This window comes from Oncorhynchus masou, chromosome 24 (genome assembly GCF_036934945.1).
Source record: "Oncorhynchus masou masou isolate Uvic2021 chromosome 24, UVic_Omas_1.1, whole genome shotgun sequence".
NCBI classification, from domain to species: domain Eukaryota; kingdom Metazoa; phylum Chordata; class Actinopteri; order Salmoniformes; family Salmonidae; genus Oncorhynchus; species Oncorhynchus masou.
The window spans coordinates 106084011-106110392 of NC_088235.1; the positions used below are offsets into that span (position 1 = coordinate 106084011).

General features: G+C 46.2%; 1 protein-coding gene across 1 annotated transcript in view; it reads right to left on the reverse strand.

The window, feature by feature from the left end:
- pde4dip (phosphodiesterase 4D interacting protein) overlaps positions 1-26382 on the reverse strand; it is a 163901-nt gene that overhangs the window by 121975 nt on the left and 15544 nt on the right. The window contains exon 3 of the mRNA XM_064935988.1: positions 25770-25843. Within this exon, the coding sequence (XP_064792060.1) occupies positions 25770-25843 (74 nt within the window). The remainder of the gene's footprint in view (positions 1-25769; positions 25844-26382) is intronic.

Consider the following 26382-nt stretch of genomic DNA (forward strand, 5'->3'; position numbering starts at 1 on the left):
TCTTTGGATGGACAGTGAGTTGAAGTCATATTAGTCTACTCTATTAAATTCTACAGTACTCTGTAATGCCTGGACACATGTACAGTACATCTGATGTATCTGTGTGTGCGCTGCAGCCATGCCCTCCTTTGTTGTCCATGGACAGAAAATCAAAGGGACACAGAGCCATGCCCAAGGGCCCCATTGACTGCACTGAACCATCAGCTGGCAGGATGGGACTGTAACGTCACTGTATAATAGGGTCTGGGGTGAGGGGAGGGTGGTGAGGATAGGGGTAAGGAGCTGGGAGAGGGGAGAGGCACAGTCTCTGCTCCCATTGTTTCCCATAAACGGCACATCTGTAGAACTCAATAACTAAACTATGCACACACGGACACGTGCACGCGCACACACACACGCACACACACGCATAACCAGAGCATTCAGACAATAAAGCCTCGAGTTCCTTGTTAGGAAGGATCAAAGGTTTGCCGATCCCTGGTGCAATAAATGCTGTTAAACTCTATCCTGTCCTGGGGTGCCTCCCTTACTGCTCTGACAGAGACATGCAGCTGGCTGCTCTCCTTTCATTCAGCCCTGGAACTGGAAGAGCAGAGAATCTCTCCCTCTGCGTGGCTCTCCGTGAGCTGCGTGACTCTCTGTGAGCTGCGTGGCTCTCCGTGAGCTGCGTGACTCTTCGTGAACTGCGTGGCTCTCCGTGAGCTGCGTGACTCTTCGTGAACTGCGTGGCTCTCCGTGAGCTGCGTGACTCTTCGTGAACTGCGTGGCTCTCCGTGAGCTGCGTGACTCTCCGTGAGCTGCGTGGCTCTCCGTGAGCTGCGTGACTCTTCGTGAGCTGCGTGGCTCTCCGTGAGCTGCGTGACTCTTCGTGAGCTGCGTGACTCTCCGTGAGCTGCGTGGCTCTCCGTGAGCTGCGTGGCTCTCCGTGAGCTGCGTGGCTCTCCGTGAGCTGCGTGACTCTCCGTGAGCTCCGTGACTCTCCGTGAGCTGCGTGACTCTCCGTGAGCTGCGTGGCTCTCCGTGAGCTGTGGTCACTAACATTAAAGGAGCAGTGCAGGAAAAAAAAACAGGATTTTCCTGTTTAAAAAATAGATATTTTTCTACACTATGAGGTTGAAATAACACTCTGAAATTGTGAAAATTATGATAATTCCCTTTTTGTGTAAGAGACGTTTTAAAAAAAAGAAAAAAAAAGAAGGCATTTCAGCCCGTTCAGGTGGGATGGAGTATTTGGCCCAGATCATGACATCACAATCTGATCAGATTGTTCTGAAAAAATTACCAGTCATGCCTGTTAGTGGCTATGAATTGAAATAGCAGCACAGTATTTGTACTAAGAGACATTGACACAATTGAATCCAGAAAAACTGCAGAATCTCCTAATTTCAAAGATTTAAGAAGTATATTGTCAGCACATCCTTACTTTGTGAAATGACTGTCTTTACTACCGAGTTTCCAGCAAAATTGCCAATTAATGTATAACAGGTTGCTTCTGTGTGTCTTTAGGGAGCAGAGCAGGCCTTCCTTTTCTACATCCTACCTTTCTCTGACAAATTAAATATGCATTCATCTGGTTCCTATTACCCGCTTGTTAGGGATAATTGGGGTGGTATTGACAAACAGTGTTACCCACTTCTGACTGCATGGCTCTGGTTGAGTTGTTTTTCATTAGGGCACGTGCTTTTCTTATTAGATCAATTCAGATGGAACCTCCTAGTTTCACTCTATTTGTGACTGTTTTCTTCTGTTTCGTGCTTTACTGAACGTGACCCTGAGCTGAACTAGGCTGGGCTAGAATGGGTTGGGTCAGATACGTTATATACCTGACCATATTAAGTCCAGTCCAATCCAGTCCAACCCTGTCCTGCACAACATCCACAGCCGGAGCTGCAGAAGTGTCTTTAACGAGAAGTTTGATGGTTCAATTCTAATGTTTCATAGGCAGTGAAAATATTTTCACAGGGATGGAGAGGTTACTTGAGCAAAGTTGTAAAATAAAAAGAACAACTCTGATGGTGTTTTAAAATGGGATTACTGCCATTCCACTGGATCACAAGATCTGGTTGGAGAAAAGCATTGTAGAAACACATGAGCTCATGCCACTTAATAATCCCCATGCAGAATTGAAAAAGTCCTGAGTCAAATGTAGGGCCATTACCTCTGATCTCAATCAGTCAGCCCTGCAGGATGAGTCTGAGTCACTCTGGACAGAAAGACAGTGGGCCCTAGGGGCCCTGGGTAGTGCACTACTTTAGGCCATAGCCCTATGGGCCCTGGGTAGTGCACTACTTTAGACCATAGCCCTATGGGCCCTGGGTAGTGCACTACTTTAGACCATAGCCCTATGGGCCCTGGGTAGTGCACTACTTTAGACCATAGCCCTATGGGTCCTGGGTAGTGCACTACTTTAGACCATAGCCCTATGGGCCCTGGGTAGTGCACTACTTTAGACCATAGCCCTATGGGCCCTGGGTAGTGCACTACTTTAGGCCATAGCCCTATGGGCCCTGGGTAGTGCACTACTTTAGACCATAGCCCTACCTATGGGCCCTGGGTAGTGCACTACTTTAGACCATAGCCCTATGGGCCCTGGGTAGTGCACTACTTTAGACCATAGCCCTATGGGCCCTGGGTAGTGCACTACTTTAGACCATAGCCCTATGGGTCCTGGGTAGTGCACTACTTTAGACCATAGCCCTATGGGCCCTGGGTAGTGCACTACTTTAGACCATAGCCCTATGGGCCCTGGGTAGTGCACTACTTTAGGCCATAGCCCTATGGGCCCTGGGTAGTGCACTACTTTAGACCATAGCCCTACCTATGGGCCCTGGGTAGTGCACTACTTTAGACCATAGCCCTATGGGCCCTGGGTAGTGCACTACTTTAGACCATAGCCCTATGGGCCCTGGGTCGTGCACTACTTCAGACCATAGCCCTATGAATAGGGTTATGGGCCCTGGGTAGTGCACTGTATAAGGAATAGGGTTATGGGCCCTGGGTAGTGCACTGTATAAGGAATAGGGTTATGGGCCCTGGGTAGTGCACTGTATAAGGAATAGGGTTATGGGCCCTGGTCTAAAGTAGTGCACTATATAAGGAATAGGGTGCCATTTGAGACAGAAAAACAGAGCAGAATGTTCCTTCTTGCTGAAATAATGACATTACTGGGTGGGTGGCTGGGGAGGTTGGGTTGGTCATGCAACCTGGTAGTTATCGCAGAATCTTTAGAGCGGACGACAGAGAGAGCGTGTGAGATGGAGAAATAGAGAGAAAGGCGAGAAGAGAGACAGAGAGAAAGAAAGAAGAGAAGAGAGGAAGAGACAGAGCTATAGACTAAAAAAAGGTTGGATCAGCTTAGGTGGCCATGTCGAGACAGAGTCTGATGTTGATTAGAGTCAGGTGTTGCTCTGCTCCTGGTCTTCCTCTTTCTCTCTGTAACCTATCAGACCATTTACACGGCAGGATCCTAACAGATCAGTCATACACGCTTACTGTCTCAAGAAGAACCTGTCTGCTGTACAAGCACAATCTCCATATTTCAACACCACAGCATTTTAATCTTTCGCTTCCAGGAACCTCTCATTGGAAATACATGGTGACACATGGGCGCAGCTCAATGTTCCAGATTATTTGCTTTTCTTCTCTAATTCATTTCTCTCTCCTTCTCACTTGTTTTCTGGCTAGCAGGTGGGTTTTCTCTGGTATGTGATGAGGAGTGGAGTAGGTGTGAGAGTGCTCTCTCTCTCTCTCTCTCTCAATTTCAATTAAATTCAATTCAAATAGGCTTTGAATTTAATTAGTTTTAACTTTTTAGTACTGTTACAATGAAGTGAAGAGCAGTGGAGTCTGCTGAGGGGAGGACAGCTTATAATAATGGCTGGAACAGAGCGAATGAAATGGCATCAAACACATGGAAACTATGTGTTTGATGTACTTGACACCATTCCACTGAACTCGTCCTCCCCAATTACGGTGCCAAAACATTCTGTGGAGAAGAGTGTACTAAAGTTATGTAAATGATTGGGCCAATAAAGGTATTTTTAAAATTAAATCTGTCTCTGTCTCTCTGTCTATCCGAGGCCTGTTGTGCACATGTCCCCCTCCCCAGCCCAGTGTAATCCATCACACAGAGCATCTGATTTCAGACCTGTTTTTGACTACAGACTGATCTGGTCATTACGAGCCCAGTGTAACCTATCACCCAGAGCATCTGATTTCAGACCTGTTTTTGACTACAGACTGATCTGGTCATTACCAGCCCAGTGTAACCTATCACCCAGAGCATCTGATTTCAGACCTGTTTTTGATTACAGACTGATCTGGTCATTACGAGCCCAGTGTAATCCATCACACAGAGCATCTGATTTCAGACCTGTTTTTGACTACAGACTGATCTGGTCATTACCAGCCCAGTGTAACCCATCACCCAGAGCATCTGATTTCAGACCTGTTTTTGACTACAGACTGATCTGGTCATTACCAGCCCAGTGTAACCTATCACCCAGAGCATCTGATTTCAGACCTGTTTTTGATTACAGACTGATCTGGTCATTACCAGCCCAGTGTAACCTATCACCCAGAGCATCTGATTTCAGACCTGTTTTTGACTACAGACTGATCTGGTCATTACCAGCCCAGTGTAACCTATCACCCAGAGCATCTGATTTCAGACCTGTTTTTGATTACAGACTGATCTGGTCATTACGAGCCCAGTGTAATCCATCACACAGAGCATCTGATTTCAGACCTGTTTTTGACTACAGACTGATCTGGTCATTACCAGCCCAGTGAGCGACTCTATAAAAGAATAACAAATGGAGAATATCAAACAGTCCATCAGTAATGGGTTAGTACAGGCAGCACATCCATCTTAAACACACCTAGCAACACAACCATAGAGTGTGACTGCCTGAAATAACATGACATATTTGTCTTCAGTATATCAGAGAGCTTATAGCTACAGGATTTCATGTACAATCTTGGATGTATATATTATCCTTTAACCAATAGACTTCCTGATTGGGTGACGGAACATTTGACTTCTGTCCATACTGTAGACTATAGACTCTAGATCAAGAGCCTTCTGATAGCTAGATGTCCAAACATAACGTTCCCAGAGTTTTCAGTGAGACAGTAACCCAGGTCCCAGTGTAACAGTCAGTGCTTGGTTGGCCTGGCCAGTCATCTCCCCTCGCAGCCCCATGCTATTCAGACTACAGGGATATATTACAGCTGGCATATCAAACACACAGGATACCTTTAATCATACGCACTCCTTTCTCCATTCTCTAAGTAACAAACTGCCATCAGTTCTATCTGTCACTCGGGTGTCATCGGTCAACATGTAACTCAATAGCTCATGTCTCGTTAAATCTGCAAATCTGAGTATCAGCTGTTGCAAAGTCATTGGTCAGATCCCACCAGGATGTAATTTGTCAACATAGTGTGACGTGGAATCTACATGGAAAATGCTTTGGATTTGAAGAACAAAAAAATGTTTTGAGGTGAAATTTCAACCACAGGATTATGTCATCATGTTAACCAAATTCCAACACGGACCAACCTTGTATAAAATATATTGAATTTGTACCTTTAAATCAATGCCAGATTTTCCACACTAAATCCATTATCGGAAAAAAAGGAAAGACTGGGCAGCACCTCCTACTGGAGAGTTGATGTATCTACAGCTACCTTTTGGTTTCCTGTTCAAGGTTTCACCAAGGCCACTCCTGCTTAGCTATGATGTTTGTCACTGTCTATTACCATTATGCTATCGTGACAATGATTGCTTAGATATCTCCACTTAAAAATGTAAATGATTGCTATCGAAGTCTTTCCAAAGGGTAAGTTTAAAAGAGCAAACGAAATGTGACCATACTTTATAAATCATCAATGGCGCTATTTAGGCCTATAAAGCATTTGCAGTCAAGGACAGCAATTGTTTGCATTCAATGCAGAACTCAACAAACAATAGACCAGCGTTTTTCCTTGATAAAAAAGGGGTGTACGTGGTGGGCGTGGCAGGGGGCATTAGATTCCCATCTCCATCTCAATATTTGGTTGAAATGGAGATGTGAATCCAACATATGAATTATAAATTTGTAGATAAACTGGAATTAAAGCCAGACTAAGTCAAGTGGTACAGATGGAACTATCCAAGCAGAAGATACATCTCCTTTAAATGTTGATAATGGTTGTGTTGACAACCAAACACAATCCAATATCCCTTTTGAAATACAATAAATAGCCTATTAACTACCCCATGGAGCTGGTTGAGAGAATGCCAATAAAGAAAAATCCTTGAGTAAGTTGGTGTGTCCAAACTTTTGACTGGTAGTTTATATACATATATATATATATATATATATATATATATATATATATATATATATATATATATATATATATATATATATATATATATATATATATATATATATATATATAAAAACCCTACCATCCCTCCCTAAGTAGTGCTGAAGACAAAATTTAGTTGATGGCATTCAGTTGTACAACTGACTAGGTATCCCCCTTTCCCTTTCCCTAATTGGAGTAAACTAATGGACAACAAGACTTAGGCTTCTACTTCCAGCTTATACATACTATACACATTGTACGGGACACAGTATAGTTTAGTCCCATCCTTCAGCTCCCCTCAACCCCTCCCATATATCTCTGAACACCATCCAGTCCCATCCTTCAGCTCCCCTCAACCCCTCCCATATATCTCTGAACACCATCCAGTCCCATCCTTCAGCTCCCCTCAACCCCTCCCATATATCTCTGAACACCATCCAGTCCCATCCTTCAGCTCCACTCAACCCCTCCCATATATCTCTGAACACCATCCAGTCCCATCCTTCACCTCCACTCAACCCCTCCCATATATCTCTGAACACCATCCAGTCCCATCCTTCAGCTCCCCTCAACCCCTCCCATATATCTCTGAACACCATCAAGTTTTGATTTCAATTTGCCATATATTTTCAACTGTGCTGTGGTGTTTCACAAAAGTTCTGAACATTTCTATTCTCATAGTTCCTACAGCTTGTAAATTAAAGATACACATTTTTGCTAAGAGTGTTATTGTATTATTGATCAATTGACTATTACTTCTTAAAATCACCCAGCGGTTCTATTTGGGGCGGCAGGGTAGCCTAGTGGTTAGAGCATTGAACTAGTAACCAGAAGGTTGCAAGTTCAAACCCCCAATCTGACAATGTGCAGCACTGCCCCTGAACAGGCAGTTAACCCACTGTTCCTAGGCCGTCATTAAGTCAGTTCTTAACTGACTTAAATATAGGTAAAATAAATTTGCAGAGTTTGCTTCAGGTAAATGTTGCAATTATTCAGCTGAACCTGCGACCAAAAAACACCTACATATGGACAGTACCAAAACAAATGAGGAAGTTAAGACTATTTTACAAACTAATGTAACATTCAGCATTACAATGAGTAACAAATCCATGGCCACATTGAGGTTACTGTAACTATAAATGACTTCTTAAGTAATCATATAAAGCATGTTCAAGATAGAATGCAAAGGTCGCAGGCCTGTGGAGATCTACACAATTGTTGTAATAATCTGTGCAGAATCTCAAACAGCACTGATCACTTGCACCATGTACTTTTAATGTAATCTCAACTGCAGTCCAGGTCATTTGGTTCTGCTATTAGATGAAGCATTGTGATAACACAAAATATCTGACATTGTATCCACATTTGAACTTTGCTCTGCTTTTAGATGGTTAATCGTATAGTGACAACACATTGGAAATTCAACTAACTTTTGGCTGTCTTTTCGAGTGGGTGAAAAAATATGTAATCTCAATGATCAACGGCTCAACGAAATATTACCCAATTATCCACGTTGAAATTACATAGTGTGTCCAGTGGGGTGACTGGTGGGGAGATTGGTCAGATTTATTGAGTATATTATACTGATTGGTCAGATTTATTGAGTATATTATACTGATTGGTCAGATTTATTGAGTATATTGTACTGATTGGTCAGATTTATTGAGTATATTATACTGATTGGTCAGGCTGACTTTACTGTGTAGGCTATGTGGTTTTCTGTCTCTCTAACCCTGGTAAAGGAGGTTCACTTTATTGTATAGTAATTGCAGGCTCCAGCCAGTCACTAAGTACCAGAGCGATTCAGTTTTTTTGTTTGTAATCATTTCCATATGATTCACTGGCATGGTGGGATATGTTGAAATGTACAACATAAATATCCTCTCTCTGAGTTTGAGAAAACACACACACACAAACACACATTGTGTGGTGCAGCGCCTTCAGCTGTTGTAAGGCTGATTTCACTCTCACGCTGCTATGTCGTGTCTGTAACAGGATAGACATGGTATAGGACAACACAACAACAACATAAGGTACATAACAACAACAACAACAACAACACAACAACAACATAAGGTACACAACAGCAACACAACAACACAAGGTATACAAAAACAACAACACAACAACATAAGAAACAGATCAAAAACAATACTACAAGAACAACAACACAAGGTACACAAGGTACACAACAACACAAGGTACAAAACAACAATAACAACAACACAACAACACAAGGTACACAAGGTACACAACAACACAACAACAACACAACAACACAAGGTACACAACAACACAACAACAACAAAGCTACACAACAACACAACAACACAAGGTACACAAGGTACACAACAACAACATAAGGTACACAACAACAACACAAGGTACACAACAACAACACAAGGTACACAACAACACAACAACAACAAAGGTACACAACAACACAACAACACAAGATACACAAGGTACACAACAACAACATAAGGTACACAACAACAACACAAGGTACACAACAACAACACAAGGTACACAACAACACAACAACAACAAAGTTACACAACAACACAACAACACAAGGTACACAACAACACAACAACAACATAAGGTACACAACAACACAACAACAACATAAGGTACACAACAGCAACACAACAACATAAGAAACAGATCAAAAACGATACTACAACAACAACACAACAACAACAAAACAATAACAGAATGTACGCAACAACAACATAACAACACAAGGTACACAAGGTACACAACAACACAAGGTACACAACAACAATAACAACAACACATTAAACACTGAACAACACCACTCCAATCCTTATCAGAGTTTTACAGCACACGGGTATTCAGGATCAACAATTTACAACCAAGCTAAATGTCTATTTCAGTAACACTTAAACAACAGTTAAGTCCTCTTCCATTACCACTTCATTATGGGAGTGAGGAGGCAGATTAATGCAAGTCAACATCCTCCATGACCGACGTCTTGATCAACTCAATATGGCGTCTCTGACCCAATGGAGAGGAACACAGATTTAAAGCTCTAGCCTGGGAACTATTACACATTCCTTCTCTAAATAGGCCTTCTCTCCCTCTGTCTCTCTCTCTCTATATATATATTTATTTTTCTCCTGGGTCTCCCCTCCAAACACTCACATCACATGCAAAAACATAAATGAATAACAGCAGTTATTAACAGATAGCGGTGCTAATATTATTACTATGGGATGACAAATTCTGGAGGTAGCATGTACAGTATATGAGATTGGAGGTCGTCTGCCTCTCTGTGTGTGTGTGTGTGTGTGTGTGTGTGTGTGTGTGTGTGTGTGTGTGTGTGTGTGTGTGTGTGTGTGTGTGTGTGTGTGAGAGAGAGAGAGGAGAGAAGAGAAGAGAGCCAACTATCCTCAGAGAGAGGATGTGGCACCAGATCAGCAGGAAGGCGATTTGTAGACTCTTGGTATTGATCCTTTGCCACTCAGCCAGAGTGCTGCTGCTGTTACTGCTGCTCCAGAGAAACATGATCCATCTGTCCTACGTATAAACACCAGTTACCAAGGGCAACCAGGGCTGAGATCCACATTGATATTTGAATGAAGGCATACATAGATTACTGTGTACATGAAGACTGTAGTGGTGGGATGATTTAAAGGGAGGTTGGTCAATCAGGACACATACAGACAGCATTAATACACTACCAACACTACTAACACTACACTACTAAAGATAATATATTTTCCATTGTCATTCAAGATCAGATTAAAATAACTACTCATGTAATCTGATGTACACTGTAACTATAAAGGTCACTCATAACATTCATACTGTCTGCTAAACAATGACCCTTCAAGCAGAAACAACCTACTAATTCCTGATGCCTCCTCTCCTGGTAAAGCTCAAGGTTATGGTCATTCGAACTAGAGAGTTGTGCTTTAGGGTCGATAATATTATCAGTGAGAACGTATCTCCTTACTGAGCTGTGTTGTAACAACAGTATTACTATAGTACTGTTAAAAGTATTACAGTGGGTTACTCTCTTGGTGTTCTACAGCATTATAATGAGCAGATGGGTTACCATCCAACAGCTTGGGGGCTAGCTAGCTAGTCACAGAGAACACTGACCTATTTTCAGACAGCAAACAAAAACTACAGCAAGAGATAGAGAAAAAAGAGAGAGAGTGAGAGAGAGAGAGCAAAAGAGACAGAGAGAGAAAGAGCAAAAGAGACAAAGAGAGAGAGAGAGAGAGAGAGAGAGAGAGAGAGAGAGAGAGAGAGAGCAAGAGAGAGAGAGAGCAAGAGAGAGAGCGAGAGAGAGAGAGAGAGCAAAAGAGACAAAGAGAAACAAGGAGAGACAAGGAGAGACAAAGAGAGACAACGAGAGAGAGAGTGAGATACTTTTGTTTAGCATTTGATTCTATTTGGCATACAGGACTGTTCTACAAAGTTATTGAAAGTGGTGTAGGGGGTAAAACATATGACATAATTAAATCAATGTATACTGGCAATACGTGCAGCATTAAAATTGGCAAGAAAAGAACAGAATTCTTTAACCAGGGGCGGGGCCTTCGCCAGGGTTGCTATCTGGCCACTATTCTAGAAAAATCCTCAGCCCCTGGTGTTAGTCTCCACAATTCAGAAGTTAAATGCCTACTCTTCGCAGATGACCTATGCCTGCTGTCATCAACAGCACATGGCCCACAGCAGAGCCTGGACCTACTAGAGCAGTACTGCAGACCTGGGTCCTGGCAGTAAACCCCAAAAATACTAAAATAATGATTTTCCAGAGAAGATCCAGATCTCAGGGAATTAAACCAACGTTCTCAATTGGTACAAAATATATAGACTACTGTACACACTACAATTACTTAGGTTTAAAAAATAAGCTCAACTGGACACCTTAATGAGGCAGTGAATGAGCTGAGAGAGAAAGCACGAAGGGCATCTACGCCATTAAAAAGCTAATTCAAATTGAAATACCTATTAAAATTTGGCTAAAACTAATTGAATATGTCATTGAACCAATTGCACTTTATGGCAGCGAGGTGTGTGGTCCACTTGCAAAACAAGATTTCATCAAATGGCACAAACACTCCATTGAAACCCTGCATGCAGAGTTCTGTAAGATTCTCCTACATGTCCAGAGGAAAACTACAAACAATGCATGCAGGGCAGAATTAGGCCAATATCCACTAATAATAAAAACTTTTTAAAAAAGCAATTAAGTTTTGGAAACATCTAAAATACAGTGAACCCCTCTCATATCATTACCATGCCCTGCAATGCCAAGAGCTGAGCAAAGAAAAGAGTCCCCTCATCCAGCTAGTCCTGGGGCTGAGTTCACAAACCTGTTCTACGAATGCACTGAAGTACAGGCCCAGTGAGCACAACCTTGCCATTGAGAAGGGTAGACACAGGAAAACCTGGCTCCCTGTAGAGGAAAGGCTGTGCAACCACTGCAGAACCTGAGACGGAGCTGCATTTCCTGACAAAATGTAAAACATCTAAAACAATTAGAGAGTCATTTTCCCAAATTTGAAACCATTCAAGGCTTCAAAGACCTCTCTGATGAGGATAGGTTACCCGTCCTGTTGGGGGAGGACGCAGAGAGCTGTGGGTTGGCAGCGCACTACATTGCTGCCTGCCATAAGTTGAGGGGCCGTGTCTGACAGACCAATCAAACTGCACATATCCTCTACTGTATGCTTATTGCTATTGTTGAATGTATGGCTATTTTGACACTTGGTTATTGTTGTTATTGTTGTCCCGTTGACAATTTTGTTTCTCATTTTTGTTTATTTTTTATATTGTAAATATCCAAAATAAGCTTTGGCAATATGTACATTGTTACGTCGTGCCAATAAAGCGAATTGAATTGAGAGAGGGAGAGAGAGAGAGAGAGAGAGAGAGAGAGAGAGAGAGAGACAGAGAGAGAGAGAGAGAGAGAGAGAGAGAGAGAGAGACAGAGAGAGAGAGAGAGAGAGAGAGAGAGAGGAGGGGGTAGGTAGGTAGGTCTCTCTGGGTGGGTTTGTGTGGGTGTATGGTAGACAGACTATATATGACTGCCACACCACTCTACAGTAATTGTCATTTGACAGACCTTTGACAGAATGTGGCATTGGAGTTTGGTACTCTCAGACTAAGGGAAAAATAACAGATTAGCAATTGTAATTTGTCCTGAGGTTTTAATGGCCTAAATGATACCCAATCCCCCCCTCTTATTATCAATTGAAGTGTTTCTGTGGTCGGTTTGAATTCACATTCATAGGCAGGCATATGCTTTCAATTTCTCAAATGGACTAATAAAGGCTATTTTTATTTTTGGACCCCCCCCCCCCTGAAACCTCAGGATTGCAGTTCAGCGATGTTTGACAGTTAAATGGTGGTCTGGCAGGTTCATGTTTCTTTGAGCTAGCGGAGGGAAGATTGAATCTTTAAACTGACACAAATGTGGAAAGAGGACAAATGTACGCACACACTGAAGACACAGCGTTCTGTAACCTGGATCCATTTAAGACTGCCACACTAAGACAGCAGCACTGGTCTGTTGGTCCACTGAGTTTAGAGGGAAAAGGTCCCATTCATTACACCAGAGATACGGTCATATTAACAGCACTACCACCTATCTATAAAAATACATAGAGACAAAGAGGTGTCTTGAACAGATTAAACCTGCCGTTACTGTGAGTGACATTTTGAATCAGTGGTTTCCATTGGTTACCATTTTGCATATGAAAATTCATGCGAATAAAACCCCAACGGTGGAGACAACCGTCTTGACAACCCTTTGGATACAAAATCCGTTCTGACCACTCAGAGAATATAATACAGGATTTGCTATCTAGGCTATTTCATGAAATTACAATCCCTGGAACTGAAATTTGTCTACACTTTTCTCTGTCCCTACTTTTCTCTCTTGGAGTTGGAATTCAGTACCAGTGTGTGTCTAGCCTGAGACTGAGAGCCTTGTTCTTCTCCCAGTGACTGGCTCTGTATCTGCATAGTGTGACTCATCCGCTCCCCTCTAGGGAGCAGCTGTATGGAGCAGCCGGCCAGTCACAGTCATCCTCTCCCCTCTATGGAGCAGCTGTATGGAGCAGCCGGCCAGTCCCAGTCATCCTCTCCCCTCTATGGAGCAGCTGTATGGAGCAGCCGGCCAGTCACAGTCATCCTCTCCCCTCTATGGAGCAGCTGAATGGAGCAGCCGGCCAGTCACAGTCATCCTCTCCCCTCTATGGAGCAGACAGCTAGTCACAGTCATCCTCTCCCCTCTATGGAGCAGACAGCTAGTCACAGTCATCCTCTCCCCTCTATGGAGCAGACAGCTAGTCCCAGTCATCCTCTCCCCTCTATGGAGCAGCCGGCCAGTCCCAGTCATCCTCTCCCCTCTATGGAGCAGACAGCTAGTCCCAGTCATCCTCTCCCCTCTATGGAGCAGCCGGCCAGTCCCAGTCATCCTCTCCCCTCTATGGAGCAGACAGCCAGTCCCAGTCATCCTCTCCCCTCTATGGAGCAGACAGCTAGTCCCAGTCATCCTCTCCCCTCTATGGAGCAGCCGGCCAGTCCCAGTCATCCTCTCCCCTCTATGGAGCAGACAGCTAGTCCCAGTCATCCTCTCCCCTCTATGGAGCAGCCGGCCAGTCCCAGTCATCCTCTCCCCTCTATGGAGCAGACAGCCAGTCCCAGTCATCCTCTCCCCTCTATGGAGCAGACAGCTAGTCCCAGTCATCCTCTCCCCTCTATGGAGCAGACAGCCAGTCCCAGTCATCCTCTCCCCTCTATGGAGCAGCCGGCCAGTCCCAGTCATCCTCTCCCCTCTATGGAGCAGACAGCCAGTCCCAGTCATCCTCTCCCCTCTATGGTGCAGACAGCTAGTCACAGTCATCCTCTCCCCTCTATGGAGCAGACAGCTAGTCACAGTCATCCTCTCCCCTCTATGGAGCAGCCGGCCAGTCCCAGTCATCCTCTCCCCTCTATGGAGCAGCTGAATGGAGCAGCCGGCCAGTCACAGTCATCCTCTCCCCTCTATGGAGCAGACAGCTAGTCACAGTCATCCTCTCCCCTCTATGGAGCAGACAGCTAGTCCCAGTCATCCTCTCCCCTCTATGGAGCAGACAGCTAGTCCCAGTCATCCTCTCCCCTCTATGGAGCAGACAGCTAGTCCCAGTCATCCTCTCCCCTCTATGGAGCAGCCAGCTAGTCCCAGTCATCCTCTCCCCTCTATGGAGCAGACAGCTAGTCCCAGTCATCCTCTCCCCTCTATGGAGCAGACAGCTAGTCCCAGTCATCCTCTCCCCTCTATGGAGCAGACAGCTAGTCCCAGTCATCCTCTCCCCTCTATGGAGCAGACAGCTAGTCCCAGTCATCCTCTCCCCTCTATGGAGCAGACAGCTAGTTCCAGTCATCCTCTCCCCTCTATGGAGCAGACAGCTAGTCACAGTCATCCTCTCCCCTCTATGGAGCAGCCAGCCAGTCACAGTCATCCTCTCCCCTCTATGGAGCAGACAGCCAGTCCCAGTCATCCTCTCCCCTCTATGGAGCAGCCAGCCAGTCACAGTCATCCTCTCCCCTCTATGGAGCAGACAGCCAGTCCCAGTCATCCTCTCCCCTCTATGGAGCAGACAGCTAGTCCCAGTCATCCTCTCCCCTCTATGGAGCAGACAGCTAGTCATTTACATTTTTACATTTAAGTCATTTAGCAGACGCTCTTATCCAGAGCGACTTACAAATTGGTGGATTCACCTTCTGACATCCAGTGGAACAGCCACTTTACAATAGTGCATCTAAATCATTAAGGGGGGGGGGTGGTGAGAAGGATTACTTATCCTATCCTAGGTATTCCTTGAAGAGGTGGGGTTTCAGGTGTCTAGTCCCAGTCATCCTCTCCCCTCTATGGAGCAGACAGCTAGTCGCAGTCGCAGGCTGCAGACAGACTTCAAAGGAAGCTAGCGTCGCCTCCAGAGCCAACACACGGGATCAGCCAGCTCCCATATCTCTTCCCAGGATTCCCCTAATTCACTGGCTGAGCACGAGAGAAGAGAAACCAACCTTCTCCCTCCACAACTATACCCACCACGAGAGAAGAGAAACCAACCTTCTCCCTCCACAACCATACCCACCACTAGAGAAGAGAAACCAACCTTCTCCCTCCACAACCATACCCATCACTAGAGAAGAGAAACCAACCTTCCCCCTCCACAACCATACCCACCACGAGAGAAGAGAAATCAACCTTCTCCCTCCACAACCATACCCACCACTAGAGAAGAGAAACCAACCTTCCCCCTCCACAACCATACCCACCACTAGAGAAGAGAAACCAACCTTCTCCCTCCACAACCATACCCACCATTAGACTAGAGAAACCAACCTTCTCCCTCCACAACCATACCCACCACTAGAGAAGAGAAACCAACCTTCTCCCTCCACAACCATACCCACCACTAGAGAAGAGAAACCAACCTTCTCCCTCCACAACCATACCCACCACTAGAAAAGAGAAATCAACCTTCTCCCTCCACAACCATACCCAACACTAGAGAAGAGAAACCAACCTTCTCCCTCCACAACCATACCCACCACTAGAGAAGAGAAATCAACCTTCTCCCTCCACAACCATACCCACCACTAGAGAAGAGAAACCAACCTTCTCCCTCCACAACCATACCCACCACTAGAGAAGAGAAATCAACCTTCTCCCTCCACAACCATACCCACCACTAGAGAAGAGAAACCAACCTTCTCCCTCCACAACCATACCCACCACTAGAGAAGATAAACCAACCTTCTCCCTCCACAACCATACCCACCACTAGAGAAGAGAAACCAACCTTCTCCCTCCACAACCATACCCACCACTAGAGAAGAGAAACCAACCTTCTCCCTCCACAACCATACCCATCACTAGACGAGAGAAACCAACCTTCTCACTCCACAACTATACCCACCATTAGACTAGAGAAATCAACCTTCTCCCTCCACAACCATACCCACCACTAGAGAAGAGAAACCAACATTCTCCCTCCACAACCATACCCATCACTAGAGACGAGAGGAACCAACCTTCTCCCTCCACAACCATACCAACCATTAGACTAGAGAAACCAACCTTCTCCCTAAACAACCATACCCATCACTAGAGAAGAGAAACCAACCTTCTCCCTCCACAACCATACCCACCATTAGACTAGAGAAACCAACCTTCTCCCTCCACAACTATACCCACCATTAGACTAGAGAAACCAACCTTCTCCCTCCACAACTATACCCACCATTAGACTAGAGAAACAAACCTTCTCCCTCCACCACCATACCCACCATTAGACTAGAGAAACCAACTTTCTCTCTCCACAACCATACCCATCACTAGAGACGAGAGAAACCAACCTTCTCCCTCCACAACCATACCCACCACTAGACTAGAGAAACCAACCTTCTCCCTCCACAACCATACCCACCACTAGACTAGAGAAACCAACCTTCTCCCTCCACAACCATACCCACCACTAGACTAGAGAAACCAACCTTCTCCCTCCACAACCATAACAACCACTAGACTAGAGAAACCAACCTTCCCCCTCCACAACCATACCCACCATTAGACTAGAGAAACCAACCTTCTCCCTCCACAACCATACCCACCACTAGACTAGAGAAACCAACCTTCTCCCTCCACAACCATACCCACCATTAGACTAGAGAAACCAACCTTCTCCCTCCACAACCATACCCACCATTAGACTAGAGAAACCAACCTTCCCCCTCCACAACCATACCCACCATTAGACTAGAGAAACCAACCTTCCCCCTCCACAACCATACCCACCATTAGACTAGAGAAACCAACCTTCTCCCTCCACAACCATACCCACCACTAGACTAGAGAAACCAACCTTCTCCCTCCACAACCATACCCACCACTAGACTAGAGAAACCAACCTTCTCCCTCCACAACCATACCCACCACTAGACTAGAGAAACCAACCTTCTCCCTCCACAACCATACCCACCATTAGACTAGAGAAACCAACCTTCTCCCTCCACAACCATACCCACCACTAGACTAGAGAAGCCAAACTTCTCCCTCCACAACCATACCCACCATTAGACTAGAGAAACCAACCTTCTCCCTCCACAACCATACCCACCATTAGACTAGAGAAACCAACCTTCTCCCTCCACAGCCATACCCACCATTAGACTAGAGAAACCAACCTTCCCCCTCCACAACCATACCCACCATTAGACTAGAGAAACCAACCTTCTCCCTCCACAACCATACCCACCACTAGACTAGAGAAACCAACCTTCTCCCTCCACAACCATACCCACCACTAGACTAGAGAAACCAACCTTCTCCCTCCACAACCATACCCACCACTAGACTAGAGAAACCAACCTTCTCCCTCCACAACCATACCCACCACTAGACTAGAGAAACCAACCTTCTCCCTCCACAACCATACCCACCATTAGACTAGAGAAACCAACCTTCTCCCTCCACAACCATACCCACCACTAGACTAGAGAAACCAACCTTCTCCCTCCACAACCATACCCACCACTAGACTAGAGAAACCAACCTTCTCACTCCACAACCATACCCAGCACTAGACTAGAGAAACCAACCTTCTCCCTCCACAACCATACCCACCATTAGACTAGAGAAACCAACCTTCTCCCTCCACAACCATACCCACCACTAGACTAGAGAAACCAACCTTCTCCCTCCACAACCATACCCACCATTAGACTAGAGAAACCATCCTTCTCCCTCCACAACCGTACCCACCACTAGACTAGAGAAACCAACCTTCTCCCTCCACAACCATACCCACCACTAGACTAGAGAAACCAACCTTCTCCCTCCACAACCATACCCACCACTAGACTAGAGAAACCAACCTTCTCCCTCCACAACCATACCCACCACTAGACTAGAGAAACCAACCTTCTCCCTCCACAACCATACCCACCACTAGACTAGAGAAACCAACCTTCTCCCTCCACAACCATACCCACCATTAGACTAGAGAAACCAACCTTCTCCCTCCACAACCATACCCACCACTAGACTAGAGAAACCAACCTTCTCCCTCCACAACCATACCCACCACTAGACCAGAGAAACCAACCTTCTCCCTCCACAACCATACCCACCATTAGACTAGAGAAACCATCCTTCTCCCTCCACAACCGTACCCACCAATGGACTAGAGAAACCAACCTTCTCCCTCCACAACCATACCCACCACTAGACTAGAGAAACCAACCTTCTCCCTACACAACCATACCCACCTCTAGACTAGAGAAACCAACCTTCTCCCTCCACAACCATACCCACCATTAGACTAGAGAAACCAACCTTCTCCATCCACAACCATACCCACCACTAGACTAGAGAAACCAACCTTCTCCCTCCACAACCATACCCACCATTAGACTAGAGAAACCAACCTTCTCCCTCCACAACCATACCCACCATTAGACTAGAGAAACCAACCGTCTCCCTCCACAACCGTACCCACCACTAGACTAGAGAAACCAACCTTCTCCCTCCACAACCATACCCACCACTAGACTAGAGAAACCAACCTTCTCCCTCCACAACCATACCCACCACTAGACTAGAGAAACCAACCTTTTCCCTCCACAACCATACCCACCACTAGACTAGAGAAACCAACCTTCTCCCTCCACAACCATACCCACCACTAGACTAGAGAAACCAACCTTCTCCCTCCACAACCATACCAACCATTAGACTAGAGAAACCAACCTTCTCCCTCCACAACCATACCCACCACTAGACTAGAGAAACCAACCTTCTCCCTCCACAACCATACCCACCACTAGACCAGAGAAACCAACCTTCTCCCTCCACAACCATACCCACCATTAGACTAGAGAAACCATCCTTCTCCCTCCACAACCGTACCCACCACTAGACTAGAGAAACCAACCTTCTCCCTCCACAACCATACCCACCACTAGACTAGAGAAACCAACCTTCTCCCTCCACAACCATACCCACCACTAGACTAGAGAAACCAACCTTCTCCCTCCACAACCATACCCACCACTAGACTAGAGAAACCAACCTTCTCCCTCCACAACCATACCCACCACTAGACTAGAGAAACCAACCTTCTCCCTCCACAACCATACCCACCTCTAGACTAGAGAAACCAACCTTCTCCCTCCACAACCATACCCACCACTAGACCAGAGAAACCAACCTTCTCCCTCCACAACCATACCCACCATTAGACTAGAGAAACCATCCTTCTCCCTCCACAACCGTACCCACCACTGGACTAGAGAAACCAACCTTCTCCCTCCACAACCATACCCACCACTAGACTAGAGAAACCAACCTTCTCCCTACACAACCATACCCACCTCTAGACTAGAGAAACCAACCTTCTCCCTCCACAACCATACCCACCATTAGACTAGAGAAACCAACCTTCTCCATCCACAACCATACCCACCACTAGACTAGAGAAACCAACCTTCTCCCTCCACAACCATACCCACCATTAGACTAGAGAAACCAACCTTCTCCCTCCACAACCATACCCACCATTAGACTAGAGAAACCAACCGTCTCCCTCCACAACCGTACCCACCACTAGACTAGAGAAACCAACCTTCTCCCTCCACAACCATACCCACCACTAGACTAGAGAAACCAACCTTCTCCCTCCACAACCATACCCACCACTAGACTAGAGAAACCAACCTTTTCCCTCCACAACCATACCCACCACTAGACTAGAGAAACCAACCTTCTCCCTCCACAACCATACCCACCACTAGACTAGAGAAACCAACCTTCTCCCTCCACAACCATACCAACCATTAGACTAGAGAAACCAACCTTCTCCCTCCACAACCATACCCACCACTAGACTAGAGAAACCAACCTTCTCCCTCCACAACCATACCCACCACTAGACCAGAGAAACCAACCTTCTCCCTCCACAACCATACCCACCATTAGACTAGAGAAACCATCCTTCTCCCTCCACAACCGTACCCACCACTAGACTAGAGAAACCAACCTTCTCCCTCCACAACCATACCCACCACTAGACTAGAGAAACCAACCTTCTCCCTCCACAACCATACCCACCACTAGACTAGAGAAACCAACCTTCTCCCTCCACAACCATACCCACCACTAGACTAGAGAAACCAACCTTCTCCCTCCACAACCATACCCACCACTAGACTAGAGAAACCAACCTTCTCCCTCCACAACCATACCCACCTCTAGACTAGAGAAACCAACCTTCTCCCTCCACAACCATACCCACCATTAGACTAGAGAAACCAACCTTCTCCATCCACAACCATACCCACCACTAGACTAGAGAAACCAACCTTCTCCCTCCACAACCATACCCACCGTTAGACTAGAGAAACCAACCTTCCCCCTCCACAACCATACCCACCATTAGACTAGAGAAACCAACCTTCTCCCTCCACAACCATACCCACCACTAGACTAGAGAAACCAACATTCTCCCTCCACAACCATACTCACCACTAGACTAGAGAAACCAACCTTCTCCCTCCACAACCATACCCACCACTAGACTAGAGAAACCAAACTTCTCCCTCCACAACCATACCCACCATTAGACTAGAGAAACCAACCTTCTCCCTCCACAACCATACCCACCATTAGACTAGAGAAACCAACCTTCCCCCTCCACAACCATACCCACCATTAGACTAGAGAAACCAACCTTCTCCCTCCACAACCATACCCACCACTAGACTAGAGAAACCAACCTTCTCCCTCCACAACCATACTCACCACTAGACTAGAGAAACCAACCTTCTCCCTCCACAACCATACCCACCACTAGACTAGAGAAACCAACCTTCTCCCTCCACAACCATACCCACCACTAGACTAGAGAAACCAACCTTCTCCCTCCACAACCATACCCACCATTAGACTAGAGAAACCAACCTTCTCCCTCCACAACCATACCCACCATTAGACTAGAGAAACCAACCTTCTCCCTCCACAACCATACCCACCACTAGACTAGAGAAACCAACCTTCTCCCTCCACAACCATACCCACCACTAGACTAGAGAAACCAACCTTCTCCCTCCACAACCATACCCACCACTAGACTAGAGAAACCAACCTTCTCCCTCCACAACCAAACCCACCACTAGACTAGAGAAACCAACCTTCTCCCTCCACAACCATACCCACCATTAGACTAGAGAAACCAACCTTCTCCCTCCACAACCATACCCACCACTAGACTAGAGAAACCAACCTTCTCCCTCCACAACCATACCCACCACTAGACCAGAGAAACCAACCTTCTCCCTCCACAACCATACCCACCATTAGACTAGAGAAACCATCCTTCTCCCTCCACAACCGTACCCACCACTAGACTAGAGAAACCAACCTTCTCCCTCCACAACCATACCCACCACTAGACTAGAGAAACCAACCTTCTCCCTCCACAACCATACCCACCACTAGACTAGAGAAACCAACCTTCTCCCTCCACAACCATACCCACCATTAGACTAGAGAAACCAACCTTCTCCCTCCACAACCATACCCACCATTAGACTAGAGAAACCAACCTTCTCCCTCCACAACCATACCCACCATTAGACTAGAGAAACCAACCTTCTCCCTCCACAACCATACCCACCATTAGACTAGCGAAACCAACCTTCCCCCACAACCATACCCACCATTAGACTAGAGAAACCAACCTTCTCCCTCCACAACCATACCCACCTCTAGACTAGAGAAACCAACCTTCTCCCTCCACAACCATACTCACCACTAGACTAGAGAAACCAACCTTCTCCCTCCACAACCATACCCACCACTAGACTAGAGAAACCAACCTTCTCCCTCCACAACCATACCCACCATTAGACTAGAGAAACCAACCTTCTCCTCCACAACCATACCCACCATTAGACTAGAGAAACCAACCTTCTCCTCCACAACCATACCCACCACTAGACCAGAGAAACCAACCTTCTCCCTCCACAACCATACTCACCACTAGACTAGAGAAACCAACCTTCTCCCTCCACAACCATACCCACCACTAGACTAGAGAAACCAACCTTCTCCCTCCACAACCATACCCACCACTAGACTAGAGAAACCAACCTTCTCCCTCCACAACCATACCCACCACTAGACTAGAGAAACCAACCTTCTCCCTCCACAACCATACCCACCATTAGACTAGAGAAACCAACCTTCTCCCTCCACAACCATACCCACCATTAGACTAGAGAAACCAACCTTCTCCCTCCACAACCATACCCACCACTAGACTAGAGAAACCAACCTTCTCCCTCCACAACCATACCCACCACTAGACTAGAGAAACCAACCTTCTCCCTCCACAACCATACCCACCACTAGACTAGAGAAACCAACCTTCTCCCTCCACAACCAAACCCACCACTAGACTAGAGAAACCAACCTTCTCCCTCCACAACCATACCCACCATTAGACTAGAGAAACCAACCTTCTCCCTCCACAACCATACCCACCACTAGACTAGAGAAACCAACCTTCTCCCTCCACAACCATACCCACCACTAGACCAGAGAAACCAACCTTCTCCCTCCACAACCATACCCACCATTAGACTAGAGAAACCATCCTTCTCCCTCCACAACCGTACCCACCACTAGACTAGAGAAACCAACCTTCTCCCTCCACAACCATACCCACCACTAGACTAGAGAAACCAACCTTCTCCCTCCACAACCATACCCACCACTAGACTAGAGAAACCAACCTTCTCCCTCCACAACCATACCCACCATTAGACTAGAGAAACCAACCTTCTCCCTCCACAACCATACCCACCATTAGACTAGAGAAACCAACCTTCTCCCTCCACAACCATACCCACCATTAGACTAGAGAAACCAACCTTCTCCCTCCACAACCATACCCACCATTAGACTAGCGAAACCAACCTTCCCCCTCCACAACCATACCCACCATTAGACTAGAGAAACCAACCTTCTCCCTCCACAACCATACCCACCTCTAGACTAGAGAAACCAACCTTCTCCCTCCACAACCATACTCACCACTAGACTAGAGAAACCAACCTTCTCCCTCCACAACCATACCCACCACTAGACTAGAGAAACCAACCTTCTCCCTCCACAACCATACCCACCATTAGACTAGAGAAACCAACCTTCTCCTCCACAACCATACCCACCACTAGACCAGAGAAACCAACCTTCTCCCTCCACAACCATACCCACCATTAGACTAGAGAAACCAACCTTCTCCCTCCACAACCGTACCCACCACTAGACTAGAGAAACCAACCTTCTCCCTCCACAACCATACCCACCACTAGACTAGAGAAACCAACCTTCTCCCTCCACAACCATACCCACCATTAGACTAGAGAAACCAACCTTCTCCCTCCACAACCATACCCACCACTAGACTAGAGAAACCAACCTTCTCCCTCCACAACCATACCCACCATTAGACTAGAGAAACCAACCTTCTCCCTCCACAACCATACCCACCACTAGACTAGAGAAACCAACCTTCTCCCTCCACAACCATACCCACCACTAGACTAGAGAAACCAACCTTCTCCCTCCACAACCATACCCACCATTAGACTAGAGAAACCAACCTTCTCCCTCCACAACCATACCCACCACTAGACTAGAGAAACCAACCTTCTCCCTCCACAACCATACCCACCACTAGACTAGAGAAACCAACCTTCTCCCTCCACAACCATATCCACCATTAGACTAGAGAAACCAACCTTCTCCCTCCACAACCAAACCCACCACTAGACTAGAGAAACCAACCTTCTCCCTCCACAACCATACCCACCACTAGACTAGAGAAACCAACCTTCTCCCTCCACAACCATACCCACCACTAGACTAGAGAAACCAACCTTCTCCCTCCACAACCATACCCACCACTAGACTAGAGAAACCAACCTTCTCCCTCCACAACCATACCCACCATTAGACTAGAGAAACCAACCTTCTCCCTCCACAACCATACCCACCATTAGACTAGAGAAACCAACCTTCTCCCTCCACAACCATACCCACCATTAGACTAGCGAAACCAACCTTCCCCCTCCACAACCATACCCACCATTAGACTAGAGAAACCAACCTTCTCCCTCCACAACCATACCCACCTCTAGACTAGAGAAACCAACCTTCTCCCTCCACAACCATACTCACCACTAGACTAGAGAAACCAACCTTCTCCCTCCACAACCATACCCACCACTAGACTAGAGAAACGAACCTTCTCCCTCCACAACCATACCCACCACTAGACTAGATTAACCAACCTTCTCCCTCCACAACCATACCCACCATTAGACTAGATAAACCAACCTTCTCCCTCCACAACCATACCCACCATTAGACTAGAGAAACCAACCTTCTCCCTCCACAACCATACCCACCACTAGACTAGAGAAACCAACCTTCTCCCTCCACAACCATACCCACCACTAGACTAGATAAACCAACCTTCTCCCTCCACAACCATACCCACCACTAGACTAGAGAAACCAACCTTCTCCCTCCACAACCATACCCACCATTAGACTAGAGAAACCAACCTTCTCCCTCCACAACCATACCCACCACTAGACTAGAGAAACCAACCTTCTCCCTCCACAACCATACCCACTACTAGACTAGAGAAACCAACCTTCTCCCTCCACAACCATACCCACCACTAGACTAGAGAAACCAACCTTCTCCCTCCACAACCATACCCACCATTAGACTAGAGAAACCAACCTTCTCCCTCCACAACCATACCCACCACTAGACTAGAGAAACCAACCTTCTCCCTCCACAACCATACCCACCACTAGACTAGAGAAACCAACCTTCTCCCTCCACAACCATACCCACCATTAGACTAGAGAAACCAACCTTCTCCCTCCACCGTATAGTACACCACAGCTGCACATTGTCACAAACACAAAATCATTGATTTAGATTTCCATACATACATCATGTCTCTGTCTGAATGTGTTTGTGTGTTTGAGTGACTTTGTGCATGTGGGTTATTTACAGCGCAGGTCTTGGTGGCCGATATGCAGGCAGGGTAAGGTGAGGAGAGAGAATTATGGGGATTGGGGGAAGCCACACGAGACTGGAATATCTTTGACTCATATAGTCAGAGGTTCAGTTACCACATAATCATCACCAACAGACCAAAACATATATTAACAGACAATCCAGACAGACCTGAACACTTCTCTCTCCCACTGACTACCACACAGACAGCGTCACACTAATTAACATTGCTGAACCAGAGACCATAGACAGAGGAGAGAAGACGACAGCACCTTACCTGTTCAAACTCTCTGAGGCTGTGGGTCAGGAGTGGAGGAGAAGGGCCTTGCTCTGCCTCATCACACGAAACATCTGGAAAAAGGAAACAGTTAAAAGCAACTGTTCATTGACAATCTCACTTTTAAAAGTTTATATTCTGTTAACTCATACCCCAAAAATGTTGTTGACTCATCATATACAAAAAATTGGAGGAAAAACACCTATAAACCCCAACTCACACTTCTATCTCAAACAAAAAATGCTTGCTATTTCCTCATTGAGGATGATGTTATTCCCCTGAGGAGGATGAGCTGGCCAATCCGCGGTCTAGATGAGAATGAGCTGGCCAATCAGCGGTCTCGATGAGAATGAGCTGGCCAATCGGCCGTCTACTCGCATTCATATTTTTAAATGACTGGCTAATGCCCCCTCCATTCTGTGGTTGGGGTACGCCTAGCGTTGTTGCTGTGACCGCAGTCAAATTCCATGTGACCGATGGTCAAAGTAATCCCATCTAAAACTCCTCCAAATGAATGGAGCTGATAGGTAGCCGAGCAAACTTGCTAACGGCCCTCGCTGATGGCCTGGTACTCAGGACTCTATTGTCCCTCTAATCACTCTCTAAACACTTC